The 18849-nt window shown below is 37.0% G+C and overlaps 1 protein-coding gene across 2 annotated transcripts in view; it reads right to left on the bottom strand.

Annotated features, from left to right (window-relative positions):
• Positions 1-75: 75 nt before the first annotated feature.
• Positions 76-18849, bottom strand: part of LOC117287857 — a 35770-nt gene continuing 16996 nt past the window's right edge. The window contains exons 3-13 of one of the 2 annotated variants that reach the window (XM_033768415.1): positions 13270-13481; positions 12681-12806; positions 8564-10211; positions 7903-8043; positions 6995-7065; positions 6571-6682; positions 5710-5868; positions 5069-5137; positions 4457-4629; positions 3161-3330; positions 76-2153 (exon numbers count right to left, since the gene is read on the bottom strand). In XM_033768415.1, coding sequence (XP_033624306.1) covers positions 3174-3330; positions 4457-4629; positions 5069-5137; positions 5710-5868; positions 6571-6682; positions 6995-7065; positions 7903-8043; positions 8564-10211; positions 12681-12806; positions 13270-13481 — 2868 coding nt within the window. In that variant the 3' untranslated portion in view covers positions 76-2153; positions 3161-3173. Of the gene's footprint in view, positions 2154-2499; positions 3331-4456; positions 4630-5068; positions 5138-5709; positions 5869-6570; positions 6683-6994; positions 7066-7902; positions 8044-8563; positions 10212-12680; positions 12807-13269; positions 13482-18849 lie in introns of those variants that run through there. The other variant, XM_033768416.1, reaches the window with a different exon arrangement.

Here is an 18849-nt window from a genome sequence, read left to right as displayed (position 1 = left end):
CCAACAAAGGTTATTCCAGATGGATGTCATGGACAACAAAATACTCAAATTTTTCTGTTGTGTTTAGTCTATGAATTAATAAATACATACTTTATTTTTACTTCGAGATAAATTAAAACTTTCTGATATTATCAATTAATTCTAATATAATACACTTTGTTATTTCAAATCGAACATAGCATGCACCTTAACCTACTTATATTATATTACCAAAAACCTAGTGTAATTTGTTTGATCATTTTATTTAAAACGTTATCGGAATTCCTGCAGCCGATTTCAAGACACGCTAGGATTAATCCTATCTCTAGTGAGGATGAGTAACCTGTCCTACTCGTTCTTACTTAAGACCTGGGTTCAATGCGTTCTACGTCTTCGGATACGCAACTTAACTTGTCCTAAGTCCTAAGATCAACCCTAAGTAAGGAAGAGTTTGATGAAATCGACGCCTGGCATATTAGTTGGATGTTTATAACATGTATTAACTTGTTGTTAATAGTTAATAGCTAAATAATCTTTATTGAGTTAAATATTCATATCAGTAATACGTTGATGCATTTTTCACTTCTTAATTGAGCTCAAGTACATTATATTTAATGTATTCTGGGCTTCAATTAGAATTAAACATTGAAGAAATCAAAATTGAATGAAATGGCTGAGATGTTATTCTTACAACCAATCAGACAGATTTTCTTTTTGTGTGATTCATGCTTTAAGTAAAAGCAAATAAAACAGAAATAAATCTAAAGCCAATAAATATTAATATATTACGATACAGTGGTCATGTTGTTATAAATGCAATTAATCTACTCCTCCGTTCCTTCCAATGTTCCTTCCAATAAACCAAATATTAATATATTACGATACAGTGGTCATGTTGTTATAAATGCAATTAATCTACTCCTCCGTTCCTTCCAATGTTCCTTCCAATAAACCAAATATTATTAGTCATAAATTAGTCATCATTTTCATAATGCAGACTATCATTCCAGTGGTTTCCAATTGTGAAGAGAATTTGCTTGGCTATTTTCAATTTGCATAAATGATGAGTAGAGCTTTGCACGATGCCAAACACACTTGGGCAGGATAAATGTCTACCATTACCAATATTCTGAGAGTCAATTCCTCTGTGTACACTTTCAGTCCCAAAAATGGCGAGCAGGACAGGCGCGTTTAAAGTTTGTTGGGGGTCATGCAAGGGGTTTATAACCAATGCAGACCTTCCGTTTAGGTGAATTTAAATCATATTTTAATTCTCTATCAAAATCAAAATGGATCTGACATTAATCCCAATTTTTAAAGTTTATTGCACTAAAAAAAATCATTAAAAAAAATCAGACAAGTCAATAAAACTACCTAAAGATGCCCTTTGGGTGTCAGGACATGAACTGATGTTTCCCGCATTTAAAAAAAACAAGCATTCAATTATAACAAGTCTAACTTTTTGCAGACGTTTGCAGTTTTGCAGACTGAATTCAGAAAAATCTGCTAAGTGAAAGTAAACCAGCATGATTCATGCTTGATTGCGGACAATTTTCGGTACACCCCCCAAAAATAAAAAATCCATCCTTCCAAACATTTCTCATTATTCCAACTTGGACTTATTGCAAATAAAGACATAAATAAGTAATCAAAAAGGGATAGTAAATAAATTTCAAAACGAGATAAAATTAAGTCAAAAATCTAAGGAAAACAGCAAGGCTGAAAAATTAGAAATAAATATAAACATATCAGACAATAAACATAATAATACACAAAATGTTGTCACGTTAGTTTGCAATAATAATCTATTTAAATGATTTTAGTATGACGGATTCAACTTTACATTTGAAATCTTCTCGCATAGATTGCTATTAGTAATTGATTTTAAAAAGGTGCTATAAATATATGTTTGATGATTGGAATAAGAATTGAAGCAACTTCTACACAGTTGTTACTGGGATGACATATTCCATGATATTCAAATTGTACGCATCACCAAAGTGACTTCCATCAATACTGTTTAAGAGCTGTTAGACAGACGCCCATAAAGAAAGCACTATATAATTATTATTATTGTTCAGCAAACGTTAAGCATCGATATCTGCTTACCCCAGAATGCTGCGCTTCCAGTCCACATTCTCGCTTACAGGGCAAGAGCTGAATTTCTGTACTAGCTGTGTAAAATAACCAAGAATGCTTAGTTGTGTGTGTTACTCACATGCACAAAGCCACAAGTCCTTGCTTAACTGTGAAACGCACTCTTGTTAAGCGTGAATCTTAGTCTTTCATTAAAGGAACACTTTGCCTGGGATCGGTCGAGTTGGTCTTTGAAAGTGGTTTTCAACCCTTTGTTAAAAAATGCATATGATTAGAAAGATATTTTAAAATTAGAATATAATTATCCACACAAGTATCACTCCGACCGTGTTAGTTCGCAAAGTAAAAGAAAACCAAGCAATTTCAAGGCATATTTGTGAGGATCATTGTATTCTACTTTTAAAACATCTTTCCAACCATATGCATTTTATAACAAACGGTTACAAATGTTTTTCAAAGACCAACTCGACCGATCCGAGGCATCGTGTTCCTTTACATAGAGACATAAAATAGGAGCCTGTATGCTCACTGTGTACACAAGTGTATTGGCAGTACATGTATAACTGGTAACCAACCCCTTAGCAATACACTTTAGTCATTAAGATTCATCTATTGATTAAATTTACCTGACCTGGGTATCATCTTGGATGCGCCATTTTGGGAGTCATTGTCCCTGTATCAGAGTATAGGGCCCATTTATGGCCAAGTAGTCTTTAAACGCTAACCACAATTTGTAATGTTATGAGGACAAATGTTATCATGCAAAGAAACTGAAACAAACGTCGCTTGTATTGTTGAAGGAACCTAAATAAAACAATCTTGACTCAACAAGATGGAGACCGTACTAGGTTTGCCCAGATCCTGTTCAGGAGTTAATCACACACTCAAACAAGTCTGCACACAAAATACCTTTCTATTTACACCACATTAATATGCAAAAATGGTGCATACATAATGATCAACTCATACATTATTCATGTGGACTGAATACATCTACATCAGTATGCAAAAATGCATACCTAATGATTAATTATTCATGATGTAGACTGAACAAACTATGTAAAAGTGACATTAGTGTAAAAACCTGCAAATCGTGTTCATTTCTTGGGAGAGAATCTTGGATTGGTTGGCGTCTCAGTGAAGGAACGAAGCTCATAGGTACCAAGAGCTGACTCCAAATCAGGACTGTGACGAGCAAAGATCATTCTGATATCAGTATGCAGATAAATTTTGCCTGATTTAGAGCTCTGAAACCTGCAATCATAAAAATCCAAATATTTATTCATAACTAATGCTTATATAATTTAATTTAATTAAATGCAGCGTTAAAGATGCTATGTCAGATTTTTGGCCAATTTGACCCCAAAATTTTGATTTAAAATATTTTGATGGGGGTCGAGAAAGTTGCAAGCTTTCATTTGAGCCATTGCTCAAAAAGTCCGCCAATTATTAGTAGCAGTGAAATAAAGTGCTCAAAATTAGTTTTTTCGGGATCCCGACAATTTATCACGTGACCAGGTCTTATGTATTTTATAAGAAACGTTTTAATTTTTTGTCATGGTGCCTGACCATTAAAAGTAAAAGTTAAACTTTTTTCGTCAAAGCGGGTGATACTCTTTGAAATACCATTCACTCAAACAAATCTATTTTTTAATGTTTGGGGCCAAAAATCTGACATAGCATCTTTAAAAATCATGAAAATTGTTTTCCAGTGTGCATCTTACAATAAAAACACAAATGGAGATAAATTTGAGATAAATTTATAAATTAGAACGGAAGAACTACAAAAAGATAAACTGGACAAAATATACATAAACAAAGATACTTACAACCATCCTAAAAATACTAGGGTGACGACCAAACAAATTAAAACCAGCAAAGTAAAGGAACAATAAGAAACACAAACACAAATGATTGATGCATACAAAAAATGGTTAATCATGCCAGCAAACCAGAAAAAAAACAGCAAAGGAACAGTGGGTTCGAGAAGGACATTTCTTCCTGATTTGTTGACAACCACTGAAGAATGAAGTGGATGGGTAGGATCTTGCATAATGTCTTGAATCTTAGATGTATTGGCAGATTCAAAAGTACAATGTGAATCTTTAATGTCCAAGCCAATTAAGTTTCTTTCAACCACAAATGTATCTCAATACATTCATGTACATAAAAGAAGGTATAAAACAATTTCATCAAGATCAAAACGGTTTAATGACAGTCAAAATACAAAGAGAAGTTAAATAGCAAAATAGCAACAACAATCAGGGGGAAAAAGAAACACTGACATGATGCTGCTGAGTGAAAATGTGATGGAAGACAATTTGTAAAATAAAATCAGAATAAATACAAAAGTGCAGAGGAGAGCCTTTTTGATTCTGACCTGATATGAATGAGGTATCGTAATTCTTTCTCACAGTCATCAGTTATTTGTGCATTGCTTGGCATGTAGAATATACGCTGTCTGGCGAACGTCTGGCAGGTTGGAGGCATATCAGCTAAGTTGTATCTCATCACAAACATCTTAACCACTGTCTTATTGGGGTTGAATAATGTCTGTAAGAAAAGGGGGGAAACAAATTAAAATGTCCATCCACTGGTAGCATTTTCTTGAATTTCAAATAAAGCTATTATTTAAACAATTGGTTTGGTTTTTGTCTCGTACAAAACACATTGGTCTCCTAGCTTATAAAAGTGATTCTGAACAATGTTTAATAGGATGGTCGCGTCTTTCGAACACCTGTGATAAAAAGTCCAAATCTTGACAATTTCATTTTTTTTAGTAATTGTTTAAAATTATAAAGATTTGCTCATTCTTGTTGGGGAATCGTAATCGCTGGTTCCAAACTATGTAATGTGGGAATGGTTTACAATATATGATATTACATTCACCAAAAGGTTGCAATACATAACAACCATACTGACTAAAACTAAAACATTAAAGAGGAGAAATCTCAGATCGGATGACCTGAAGGTCAAAGTTCAAACCACTTACCACCTGAATAGTTCCTATTTTGGGTATATGGTAACCTCGTCTTCCAAGATGTTCCAAATTGATGTAGCCCTGTAAATGTTAAAATACTTGATCAGCTCTCTGTGATGCCAGTTACTCTTTGCTAAAGAGCTTGTATCAGAGTGAAATGTAAACCCAGAGATTCTGTCCCCCAATATGGGAAATAAACATTGGCTGGAAAGAGGTTGGTTCAGAAGAGGGCGCTATCAGAGGAAGTTGGTACACAGTTCACCACATGGGGAAACAGAATCTCTGGGGGGGGGGGGGGGGCACACCAGAATCTCAGGGATGACAGAATATAGTTACTGTGTAGCACAAAACACTCATGACACTTATCAAGCAAGAGAGGGGGCTTGCCTCAGTGCTTCTGAATGGACTGCTTATATCCTCTTTGTACATGTTTGGAGTACTGATTGGAAGAGAACAGGTGATTGGGGTGACTCCAGGCTAGGAGTGCGCCCCCATTACAATTTGAGGATGAGGCGGCCACAGATTTTCAGTATTTGCTGAATGATGATGATGATATGTGATGCACATTTTAACCTAATAATTTGCGCAATACAAATGAATAATGGAACTTATTATTCTTGGAAAAAAACAATTCTTTATTTTAATGAACTTACAAAATAAGATGACGGAGCATCGTCATCAGACACACTGTAGAAGAATGTAGTGACTGGAAGAACAGCGTGTTTAGGACAGAACGACCCACTAGCTCCAATCTCTGCAGTAAAACCATCAATGGTTCCAAGAGGCTCTAGGCGACCATTCAATACAGACTCCTATCAGAAGGATAATAACACAAGATTCAAATGAATTTTATTTGGATTACGTACAGGTTTTTACGTTTTAATTATTGTTCACATGGGACTAACTAAACACCTGATTAATCACCTTTCTTGCCTTCTTACATTCCCTAATTTATTCAATGTATCAATAATTTGGAACTTGGATTTGAAAATGTGGTAAAATGACCGGCTTACTCCGTGTCTAAATCGGCAGCTACAGCTGGATTTCTGCTTCATCATGCATTGAGGTTATAGCACATTATGTCACAAGCAACCACTTGAATTGGAGTTCCTCAGACTATACCAGCAGTTGCTAAGTCACAGGGTTCAGGGCAAACTTGTCTAGATAGTTAACACCCATACACAACTCTGAATGAATGTATACAATATGTTTAAATTTCAAACACAAAACCATGGTGAAAAACAAGTGACAAACAGCAGCACTGTCTTTAGAGTAGGGAATCCAATATCAGTGTTCACTTGTGACTATCAAACCATTGTAACAGAAAATAAAATAAATTTAACATGCAAATGACTCACTTGGTCAGAAACGCTATCCCTTGTAACCAATCAAGTCATTAAACCAGACATTATTCAAAATATATCTCGTTAACAGTTCAGTGATCATCCATAGTCAAGGTAAAGGTACACTAACCACTTCATAACCAAAACTAGATGACTTGATTTAAAACAAACCTCAAAGTTTCCAAGAAGACAGCTTGTAGAGGCTGGAGCACTGGTACTGAACACCCGGGTAGATTGAGCCAATGGAGTGTTAGGATTCTCAAGATCATTGCAAGAAGGAGAACTAGACAAATCAAAGAAATAATTCAGTAAATGGCACAAACCATGAAAGGTTCAAAATCAAAGAAGTTATTACAAATTTAAAAGGGTGCATTGTATTAAGGACTTCCAACACATAAACCGTAAATTTGTTTAAAATGATTATTCTTGAGTTGATAATTGTAAAGACCAAGCTTTATACACAAGCTTGTGATTTTGACACTTCATTTAAAACCAATCGATCATGTCTTTAGAATTCTAAAGACAAAGCTGAGTACTTGATGCCCCAAGCACCGTATCTTGACTCATGTCTTTGTTGAGTATGGTAATATTTTACCTCTTAAGAAGTGATCTTGGTTTGAGGAGAGATGCACAATCTTGCTCAGTCTTGGCCTTCCGCAATGGAGCCTAAAGAAAAAGTAGTTAAATTGAAAGTTAATTTCACAGGCCAATATAACCAATTTCAATTATATGGAAATCTCAACTATGTAGCCAAAAAAGTATATGCGTGTCGTAGTGGGTGTGACAGCCCCCTCATTCCCATACCAATAATTGTACCAAGTTGGTTGATCCTCAGCCAGAAAATGAAGCACAAAATCAGGAAGGACAAGGGTAAATGAAACTCAGACATTTGAACCGTTTCAACCTGATTGTTTTTCAAGAAAGACAAGGGTAAATCAAACTCAGACATTTGAACCGTTAGAACCTGATTGTTTTTCGTTTAAGCACACTAAATCCCAAGACTGTTTGTTGCATTGAATTTATAGTATGCAGTGGTGCACGATAGGCAGTGTGGTAGCTAGACAAATTTACGTGAAGGGCTCTAAATCCAATTTAATCCACTGAGTGCGAGCGGTTCAGCAAAATTATTCACGTTTAGATACAGGGCCACCAATGCTGAAATGCAATCTGGGGGAAATCTGTGCTGGGCAGCACAGTGTATTTTACTCAGAGTGCTGGGCAAAATTGGTTAGCCCACCCAGCGTGCCCATCATGGCTACAACACAGATGATGGGTTTGCTTTTTTTCATGCTATGAAGTAGGTTGGAGAAAAATTGGTTGTTGAAGAGTTGGAAACTTGGCCATCGATGCCCTGAAAAGAATGCCAGTAGAAAATTAGAATCCCTACACCATCCTAAAGAAACTGCCATTGCTACACCCCAATGCCACTCAGTGATAGAAAGAGTGTGATGATCAAGACTCAAAGCTTTTCAAGTTTATCATTTGACTTGAAAGACTACATACCGGGCTTGAGTTGATTGGTAGGCCGGTGCTGGGATTGAAGACATAAGTGTTGGAGCTATCTAAAGACCTTCTGATAAATCCACTGCGTAATCCTGGTATTGTAGACGGGGTACTAGACTCTAGGCTTTCTGCTGGAAGGACCTGATATTCAGAATTAGAACTTGATGAATGTTCATGTTTATGATGAGAGAGAAACAATGAAAAATTTACTTATTTAGACTTCAGACTTCAGTCCAGTTGTCCTTTTTATGGTTTACGATAAAATAAGTTGAATTGAATTGATGATAAAAGTTCTTATCTCTTGAATGATACAAAATATGACTAATATTCCTGAAAACGCAGCATCTTAATTTATTTTAGTTTTATAAGAAAACAATAAGTGTTTGTAGAATCTGAAACGACCAATTCATCAGTGTTCCTTTTATATAATTTTTCTTAAGTATTGCTTGAAGCTTTGCATGGTGTGGAGAAGTAAGAAGAAACTTTTAATAAATAGTAAACTTGCGGGTACAACCATGTGTAAATCTCTTAGGGTGAGTGTTGGCTCTGAGAAGAGCCAGTTGGGTCTCGAAGTTTCGAACAGTATCCTCTGTCTTTCTCCTGAAGTTTCTTCCTATACATTTTCTTGTTTGTTTTAATTACTGAATCACAAAATACAAACCTCTTTTCCCCAGGCATTATTTTCCTTTCCAAGCACACTCCTGAATAGAGATTTACTCTTTCCAAATACTGGCGTAAACGGTGTCGAGGCACTGTTAGTCTCAGTACTTCCCTCATATTGCATTGGTTTACGGAAAGGCGCTGGGATATTAGGCTGAAAATCATGACTATCAAGACTTAAGCCACGTCTTCTGGAGTGACGTGGAGACGAACCCGGAGACGGGGTGTTGTTTCCTGAGACGGTATTCAATGATCCTGGAGTGCTTGGACTGGAAGGAGTTTTAAAGGCGTTGTATGGTCCTCGGACAAGATCCGTTTTCCAGCGGTTCATTAAGGAGTTTTTGTTGCAGGCCAGTTCATTGGTGTTCCATGTAGTGGGAGTTTTGCTTGTTGATTCATCGTCAGTAATTGCACTGGGAGGACACTGGGATTGCATTTCAGGCATTTGGTGATTTGAAGAATTGCTACTTTTTGGTTGTGTTTGTCTGGCTAGTGACAGGGTTTCAGTTCCACTAAACCCATGCTTTGGTTGGTTCCCTATAAAGACGCTTTCAGCTTTGGTTCCACAATGTATATGACCCTGGTTACCTGTATCTGTATCACTGGGACTAAGGTACGATAACCAGGGGACCGTTGAAAGGGGTGTGCCAAACTCGGTCGACGGTATATCTTCATCATCTTTATCGTATTTCTGTAACGACCTATGAGCATCTTGCAATATAGTTCCTCGGTCTTCTAAGGAAGACTTGGCTGTGAAGAAAATACCATCATCTTCCTCTAAGCTGGGTGTTCTGTCTTTCCAAGCACAGATGGGTCTTGGAGTTGACTCTCCCCTTGAAGGTGGAGGAGTCAATGTTAAGCAATCCAAAGAGCTTCCAGACCCCTTCTTCTGTTTCTGGAGCTTTAACTCACCAATCCTTCTCTCTAGCTCAACAGTTGAGAAACTTGGCTGTCCACTTGCATAGTAGAGCTCATACGTAGGGGTTTGCGGCCCCTCCTGTTGACATTTTAACTTAGCAACATTGACCGACGATTGCTTCTCCTCAAATTCTCCTGAAGAAGGTCTGGGCTTTGGTTTTAAAGGTAGCCTGCGTACATGCTGCGGAGAACTATCTCTCAACTTGGTTAATCTTTGAACATACTGAACAGGTTCTGAGTGAAAAGATGAAACATCTTTGGAGTCTGGGAGTACCACTTGTAATGTTTGTGTAAAGGCAGACTTCTTCTGCATCATCAACTCCTCTTGTTTATCTATTACTGATGACGTTTCTTTGCTTTTCCGACTTCTATGATCATGTTGTTGTCTCCTCTCTTTCTTAAGTTCCTCTCCGCTCCTTTGATCTCGTTCTCTTCTTGGATTGACATAAGAATACTTAAATTCCCGATCAGCATCCTCATCATCTTTTCCATCTTTAGTTTTCTCTTTTTCCTTATCTTTCCCTTTTGTAGTTCTACTAGCTCTACTAATTCTACCTTTGTTGGAATGATCCATATTGTAGCATGGAAGAAGGGGTATATCCATGGGACGAGGTAGGGATGCAACCGTGACTCGAAGACTTGACGACTTTGAGAGGTTGAGAAGAGGAAAGGTATGCACCTCAGGGGGTGAGGTAAAACTGGTTGAAAAAGACTCCCCAGGTGCACAAACCCTGTATGGGGGAAAAATACACAAATTTTCAACTTTTGTTCATATAAATTTGAAGACTCTTCAGAACTCTATGTTGATCATTTTTTAAAGCAGATTCCTTTTGGGGACTGTTGCAACATTATTAAACTGACATCTAACCCTAACCCTAACCCTAACCCTAACCCACACCCGGCTTCTTTCTGCCCAATGGGCTGCCATTTTGGGAGTAAAATTCTATAGTGTAGTGATATGGTGCACATCTTGATGAGTGCGCATTGCCTTATGGGGTGTCGTGGCTGAGTGGATAAGAGCACCGAACTCAAGCTGTGGTGTTTCTGTTCAGCTGAGTGTGGGTTGTAATCCCGGTCCTGACACTTGTGTCCTTGGTTGAGACACTTAACCATAAGCTTCTCTCCACCCAGGGGTAAATGGGTACCTGTTAGGGCAGAGTTGGTTCTTGTGATTGATTAGCTTAGTACACTACATATTTGGCGGCACAGGCTGTATACTCCCAATGGAGCTGAAATGGTTTAAGGAATGATTTAAGGCCCAGTGACCAGGGGTAATAATGTTGCAGACCTGCCAACCTTGTAAAAAAAAATTGAGTACCACATTATCGCAGCAGCATAAACCAGATCGCTCAGTGAACGTCGGCATATGGCACAATGCTTACGGTCAGTCAGCAAAAACCATGGACCACTTCATTTAGATGACCCATTCATTTAATGTAATTATATATCATATTCACACAAAATACAGGCTACTTCATAAAAAAAAAAAAAAAAGTGTATCATGATATCAGTATTTATCTTAGGGGTGGTTTGTGTGGTCTTTTCTGACTTTTTGTGCTCGTGACTTTAACAGTCTGGAAAAAAAATGAAAAAGAAATAACCAGTTGACTGCTGAAACTATGTTCCAAATGCCTAGATCAAGGATTTAAAACTGAAGGGGCAAATATTTTTTTTTTTTTTTTAATATCACAAAAAAATTGGCCATTGGTTTCCCAATGGGCGGTGAGCCCATTTTCACACATTTTTGATCCACAACATATATTAATTTCATTGACAAGCTCTGTTGAACAATGTTCCTAAATTATTAGTAACTTAAACTCGGCATGCAAATATTATAACTTGGTATCCAGCTTTGGTTGCCCAGTAAACGGACAAACGAAAGCCCACCGTAGTGTTTTCCAGTTCCACTTCAATTCAGGCATGCTTCAATTCATCATTTGTTTCCCTTATCAGGCTTATACAAGATTACAGGCCATTAAATTCCCATTTTTCTCCCCAAATTCTCGGGAGTTGGGAAAAATCGTGACGTAAATAATAACATGACTACCTCCTGACCTAAACTGTTGCCGCTCTTTGAGTGAGATGTCTAAATCAAATGAAGTGTCTGGACTGCCGACTGCATGCACGCGTGCATTCTCTTTTTTCCCAGGTGGGATGTGGACGAGTACTTTTTCCCCCATCACTGACACTTCGCCTTCGACGAACACGTGCGTTGTGTGCACGTACATGTACACTGTACATGTACATCCATGCATAAGGCTGTACATGTACTATACCAGGTTGACCGAACTGGTATGCGCCATTCCCACCCCCTCTGTTACGCATTGGTTTATTAGTTTTCCAGCGGGAGTAAGAGTTTAAAAAATAATTCTAAGCACAACCTCTTTTTTATCGAAGCGCATAATGATCACTCAGATGTGGGGTGTTTTTGATCTGTTGTTTTTGCACTTGGGGTTGAACGAGTAACAGTTGATTAAATTGAGAACAAAATTGTCCGTTCGTGCTGCAGTTTTAAAACACCGCGATATAGATTTAGCTTTTTGCGTACGTTCTGCAGCATATCTCATACCACCGTACTCAGGGGTGAAAATGCGTGCATGGTACGCAAAATGCGTACAGGTTGGCAGGTCTGATGTTGGAAGCGCCTTGAGCATCTCTACGTGACGGACCTGAGCGCTATATAAAAGCAACTATTATTGTTAAAAAGCGCCCTTCACAGAAATACACGTCACTCCCAAAACGTCATAACCTCATATAATGTGGTGATGATGTCAGATGCATTGAGTAAATTTATGACACTTTACGTTTTTTTACGTTAGCCACTGGAGAAATCATAAGATCATGTGTTTAACAGCATTTAATGTACAGCAAAGTAAAGAACAGTTCATCATTTTACAGACCAAGACCAATAAATACAGAACATGAAGAAAGCTGAGCTCTAGTGTTATCTGTGTCTGTTACGAAGCCCTCTATGTCAGCTGTGGACATGCACAGCATCAATACCATGTGACATGCCTGTATGGCAAAGTAATGGGAAAGCTGGAGTTTGACAAAAGCCAAAATGGCTGCCCAAACAAATTGCCTCAAGATAGATAGCATAAACTACACACACTACATTCTAACATTCTGTGAATAATAAGTTGAGCAACGCACTAAGCAACATCTACGGGTAATATTTACAACTTGTAAACTGATTGTACCTGTAGACAATATTTCTTGGTAGTCTTCCTTGTGAGGAGCTAAGCCAGGCACTAATCTGAGAAAAGTGTAAGAAGGATCGAACTGCTTGAAAGAGCAACTGGCTGTGGCAATGTCCATCAGCAAACCTGCAGAAAGAACAACAAACAAATCAAACATCAAAGTTCAAGTTCAGTGTAATTTAGCTCCTTGTTTGTAGGCATCAACATTTCGCTAAATTTGTTATACATTGGAGAACTTGTGAAGCCCTGAATGTGCTGTCAAACTATGATCACAAAACGCAACCTTATCGTATAGACCTCTCGTTTTTTAACAAACATCAACCACAACTTTGCCAAGCAGCCTAGGATAGCAACGTTTTTACTGGATCGGTACAAATTTGCCCTTTATAAAACTTGTAAAACCCTGTTGCTATGAAGTACATTGCGATGCATATTGCCTATTGTCATTTTGTTTTGAGGTGACGCCCATTGATTCGTCATTGACTTGGCTTATAACATAGAATTTGTAAGAAATTATAACTTATTCTTAATTTGCAGCGCGGGCCACCTGTGCCGTCGTAACAGACAGGTCTAAGGAGTCTTTCCTTACCTTTTAGGCATGAGCTGAACAATCCATTGCTCCAGTAGGAGATGTTGAGATGGCTGGTCAAGAGTCTGTAGTGTATCTGTACTATTACCAAGCTCAATTCCTTCTTGATTACTATGGCAACACTCTGGATATAGTAATACTTCCACGGACATTGGGATGTCGTTACGGCACAGGAAACAAAGATACGCTCTCGCTGCCTCAATCAGCTTGCACTGAAATGAAAAAAGAGAATCATTGAGTGGATTTATTACTAATTGGTCAATTCTGAGGACAATGTCATCTGGGTCATTGTCTCATTAGAACATCCCATAGGATGTCATCAAAACAAGGCTCTCGGATCTTACATGTACCTTTCACATTATACAATAATCTAAAAGAATTCTAAAAAGTGTACTGTTATATATTAATAACATCTTCTTTCGTTTGATCTAATGGTCCAAGGTGATCATTGAATGTGTACATCCAATTACGTTGAACCTTGTGCGCAGTGTTTTTGTACGATTTTAATTATAGTACAACATTATCGCTTTTTGTCTGATGCAAATGTTTAAGTTGTTGTTGATAGATGACAATAGTGACCTCCATTTGATAACAAGCATCAAGATATTTCCACAGAAAGCAAACTTGCTTTCTCAGTTATGAACAAAATAACAACTAATAATAAGTGCCCTCTGCACGGAACAGTATTAGCTTAGAATCTTTTCAAGTTTTCATGAAATGGTTATTGCTTTTGTCCATGTTGCTCAAGTTGGCAAACATACATGTACACCCTTCTCTTATTTTGCCAAATTTCACAGATGTTGGAAAAGCATTTTATGGCCAATGCATTCTCCTTTGCATAAGTAAACGTTTGAGTTGGTCACCAGACTAGAACACACCCCTGGTCTTTGTCCTTTTGAAAAAAATTACCCAGATTTGGAATTGCCTCCTTTCCCCAGGACAATCTGAGATTTACCCCTACCATGGAGGTTCTAAATGTGCAGTGTCACCAAGCATTAATCAAATTCCCAGGCTGTAAAATATGCAAATAAGTATACATTAGCCTCTACCATATTTGTATGAGCTACATGTCTCGTGTTGAGCCAGTGCCTAAAGGTGCACAGTGTACAATGTATAGAAATATGTGTTAAAAATGATTGTTCTAATATATTTATATAAAGTTAAATTTGAATTTGAATTGAATTAACACTGTTGTTTCAGACCCATTACATCAACGATATTAAAATTCAGTCAGGGTTTTGAAACTCTACAAGAAAAACAGTCATGACCTAAAACAGGATACAAAGACTGAATCTGTGTTTCCTTAAAAAAAAAATACATGTATACGGCTTTCATACAGTATGCCACTGCATAGCACCAATTCAAGATGGCTGTTAGTATGCCACTGCATAGCACCAATTCAAGATGGCTGTTAGTATGCCACTGCATAGCACCAATTCAAGATGGCTGTTAGTATGCCACTGCATAGCACCAATTCAAGATGGCTGTTAGTATGCCACTGCATAGCACCAATTCAAGGACTGCGTGTGGTTATGGAAGGGTCCAAAATTAGCTAACATTACCATGCTGCTGACCTGGTATTAACAAGACATATGAATGCACCTACTACAGTACAGTCTTTGAATACTATGTACACTACAGGTATGCAATCTGCATTATTTCAGCAAAAAAGGGAGAGTGTCTGACACAGCCAGATTAAAAGCAGTTTTTAAATTTTCATTGGCACAGCTGGGAAACCCCCAATGGAGAAATCAGCTGACCAGAGCCGACCAGCTGCAAATTGAATGCCTGCATATTATTATTAATACTGCAGTCTACATTCAACATGTGGGCAATGATTATTAAACAAACAAATGTTGGATATCCCTTATATCACAGCATGGCAAGAATGTCATCTTTATAATAGACCCAGACCTGAGACTTCATTAGGCAACAATTGCATCAATTGCCCCTTGTCATTCATTTCCTAAAATGTTTCCATAGAAGTTTACAATTTCCTCATACAGGGGGCCCTTTACAAAGGAGCTACTGCCTTGATACCTTTGACCTTTTAAAAACAAAGCATCAGACATGCACAACTTAATAACACTCACAATACAAAATGTAGAACATACAGTTTGACCTGCTCAATTAGCTGACCTAGTTGGAGTTTCATATTTTATAATTAAACAAAAATAAAGTATCAGAAGATATCATAGTCCTATACATGTAGATTATAGAGCAAATTCTTCCAAAAACAACACCACATTTCTTTAAACAATCCTAAAAATAAACCAACTAAATTGTCAAAGTGGCAATTGTTGAAATTGAATGCTAACAGTTGAATGAGTAATAGTAACATAAGATCCACTTGAGGGCTTGGCAGTGAAGTGTGAAACTCAGTTTGACTTGTATTAGTCATTGCAACACCAGACATATGAGGGTCTGAAATACATGTATTATGGAACAATAGATCCAATCTGTAGCTGGATTGTATAAGAGTCAAGGCTATACAGTGCCCTTCTTACTAAAAGGATGACAAATTTCAGAAATTAATTGTATTAGTGATATGATTCATAACCATTTTAACTGGTAAATGCTGAACTTGTTGCATTACCTGGAAGAGTGTATTTTGAATATTAATGGATTACTCTATATTAAATACATGCAGTTATCTAATTAACTAATTAAGGCACTGTAACTGGAGTACTCCCTTTTAGTTTTTTTGTTTTTTTGGGGAGACACAATTACTTCTTGAATAAGAGACACACCCCTCTTGATAATGAACTCAAACTATAACTTATGCCAGGGGTATCAAGTAAATAAACAAGACTCTTCTTTATTCATTGGAAGTTTAAAATCACCTAAGAACTCAAACTTCGTACGCCCTTATACATGTATGGTAAACTTCTTTTGACCTTAAATGGAAAACTTCTTATGCCCTTTTAAAAATGGACAACTTGTTATGCCCTTATATGGCAAACTGTTTGATGGTCATACCAAACCATAATGGAGTCGTTGGCTCAGTTAGATTTGATTTTGTAATGTCAAATTTTCAAACTAACAAACGATGACGGAATTTAAAAAAACATTTTGATTCATAAACTGTTTTGGATTACCATGCTGCTTTGACACTGCTCTAATGTGTAAGAAACTTGTTTTTGATCAGGGGCCAATTTCATAGAGCTGCTTAAGCAAAAAATTTGCTTAAGCACGAAAATAGCTCGCTTATTTTACACATGTTACTGGCAAAAGTTTCATTCCATATACATTGCTTATGACTAGTATTAAGCTGTTGTTTACTTAGCATAACAATTGAGTAGAGTCTTGGCCGATAATCTGATTTTACTAAGCAATGTTTTTTTTGCTTAAGCAAAAATTTGTGCTTAAGCAGCTCTATGAAATTGGGCCCTGGGTGGCCTAAACACACCCATCGTACATCATTTTACGTTGTATCAAGTTGGAGTATGGTAACATTATTTAAATGATAAGCAGTAATAGATGTTAAATTTGCATCGGGATAAAGAATATTAATTTTTGGTTTTACCCATATACACCGATGTGTGTAGCACTGTATAAGCAGTAACTTAAAATAACAATTGCTTAATTTGTTATAATGAAATGCATGTAGTTAAGTAATAATGTAAACCAAACTAACCTTGAATCACTCCAATAATTAAGCCATGTAAATTTAGCTTGTAAATTAAGAGCCACTGTTGTTTAATTTGAGCTCTCATGGAAAATGTAACATATGTCGTAAAATCCAAGGTTAAGTTTTAATCTTGCAGACTTAGGTATTAACATAATTTTTGTTTCCAGTGGAGATTCATTAACTGTTCTTATGTTCAGCACAACGATATCTGATCTAATATAGGTATATCATTGCACCTTTGCGTTAAAATGCAATATAATTTGTTTCTATGAGAAGATTCTATGGCAATGTAAAAAATTAACTTAATGCAAATGAAGCCATCTATGATTCGTGTTTTTTTTTTCTTTTCTGTTGATCCATGACGATAACATCTTGCACAGACTTAATGATGCACACGTTTCAACATCTTCTCAAATATTCAACATCAATTGGGGATACAAGTTTTTACTAACCAAGCTTACACATCAAATTAAAACCAACCATTTTCATCAGAGGTAACAACTTTTACTTAAAAATTGCAGCCACAAAAAGGTTGCAATTCTATGAGAAATTACATGGACGCTGAACTTGTCACAGCATCTTTCTGGTTCAATTCATTTATGCTACTGAGAAATACTTTTCACTAAATTTACTGTGTAATTGTGAACTGTGTTGAAGAAAAGAAACCAAACAGTGAATTGTGTCAAAGAAATAAAAGCAAACAAGAGTCATTTTCTAAGACGCATTTTGGCATGAATAATTTGTTCACTGCTGAATGTTGATTATGAATGAGTCAATGGGTGTCCTAGTGATGTAAACGATGTGCGCTGGAATATATATGAACTCCGTGTGAACCTGGCAATATCCTGAGGCCAAGTCTATGGCATTTCAAAGCGTAAATGTTAATTCAGCTTCAAAATCAAAATATTCTGCCCAGATATAATGTTTGGGAGTCATACATGATGAATTGCAATGCATCCAAGAATAGCTCATCAAGCAACACATTTTACACCGTATTGTATTTGATTTTTGGGGTTGAATAAAGAATTGACTACAGTGGGATTCGAACCATCGACCTCCGGATTAACGTGCCGGATTACCGGATTAACGTGCCGGCGTTAATCTGAAGGTCGTTGGTTCGAATCCCCCTCTAGTCAATTCTTTGTTCAACCCCAAAAATCGTTTCAAAATTTACCCAGTCAGTTTCCCTTGTGGTTTATATCAGTATTGTATTGCTCAATATTTGTATAATTCCCAGCATGCATTGTTGTATTGTTGCTTAGCAAACATTCGTCCTGAAGATGATCAAAGCATTCTTTGTAGAATCATCCCAACTCAAGTTCTTCATGGAAATCATCATGGTGTTATCACAAACCTTAGTCCTAGTTCATGTATGTACTTCACACGAAAGCGAAGCGCAGTAGTTACACAAACACCCTAGGAGAAGCTAGGTGACAGCAGACTTACCATGTAAATCCATTGTCCTAGGTGATGTGCACGTGCTTAGAACTAAGTAAATAATGGAAATTTACATGGTAAGTCTTCTGTCAAACTAGCATTCCAAAGTCTCCCACTTTGAACAAGAAATTTGCTTCGCTTTCACAATACGCATGAAGTATGAACCGGGGCTTCGTTTTCGCAACTCACATGAAGTATGAACTGGGGTTTACTAGATTATATTCCCACCACGTTAAGTTTTGAATCCTTATTATTCAATAAATGTCTATGCAGGAGAGACTTGCAAACCAGAATTACACGAAAGGAATCCCGCTAAATTGCCAGCTGTATTTTGATTGTGACTTGCTCCACTTTTAAATTTGATTTAAATCTTTTACTCTGTCCAGTAACATTGTTACCCTGTGTAGCATGAGCTCAAATTATGCTTTGCCAAGAGGGAAAGTCAGTGACTCAAAACCCAACTTATGTAGAACACGAAGCATAAGATTTATGCAAATTACTTGATGTTTATC

This window comes from Asterias rubens, chromosome 3 (genome assembly GCF_902459465.1).
Source record: "Asterias rubens chromosome 3, eAstRub1.3, whole genome shotgun sequence".
NCBI lineage: Eukaryota > Metazoa > Echinodermata > Asteroidea > Forcipulatida > Asteriidae > Asterias > Asterias rubens.
Note: the sequence above shows the minus strand (reverse complement) of the source record. Positions and strands in the feature narration are given on the sequence as shown.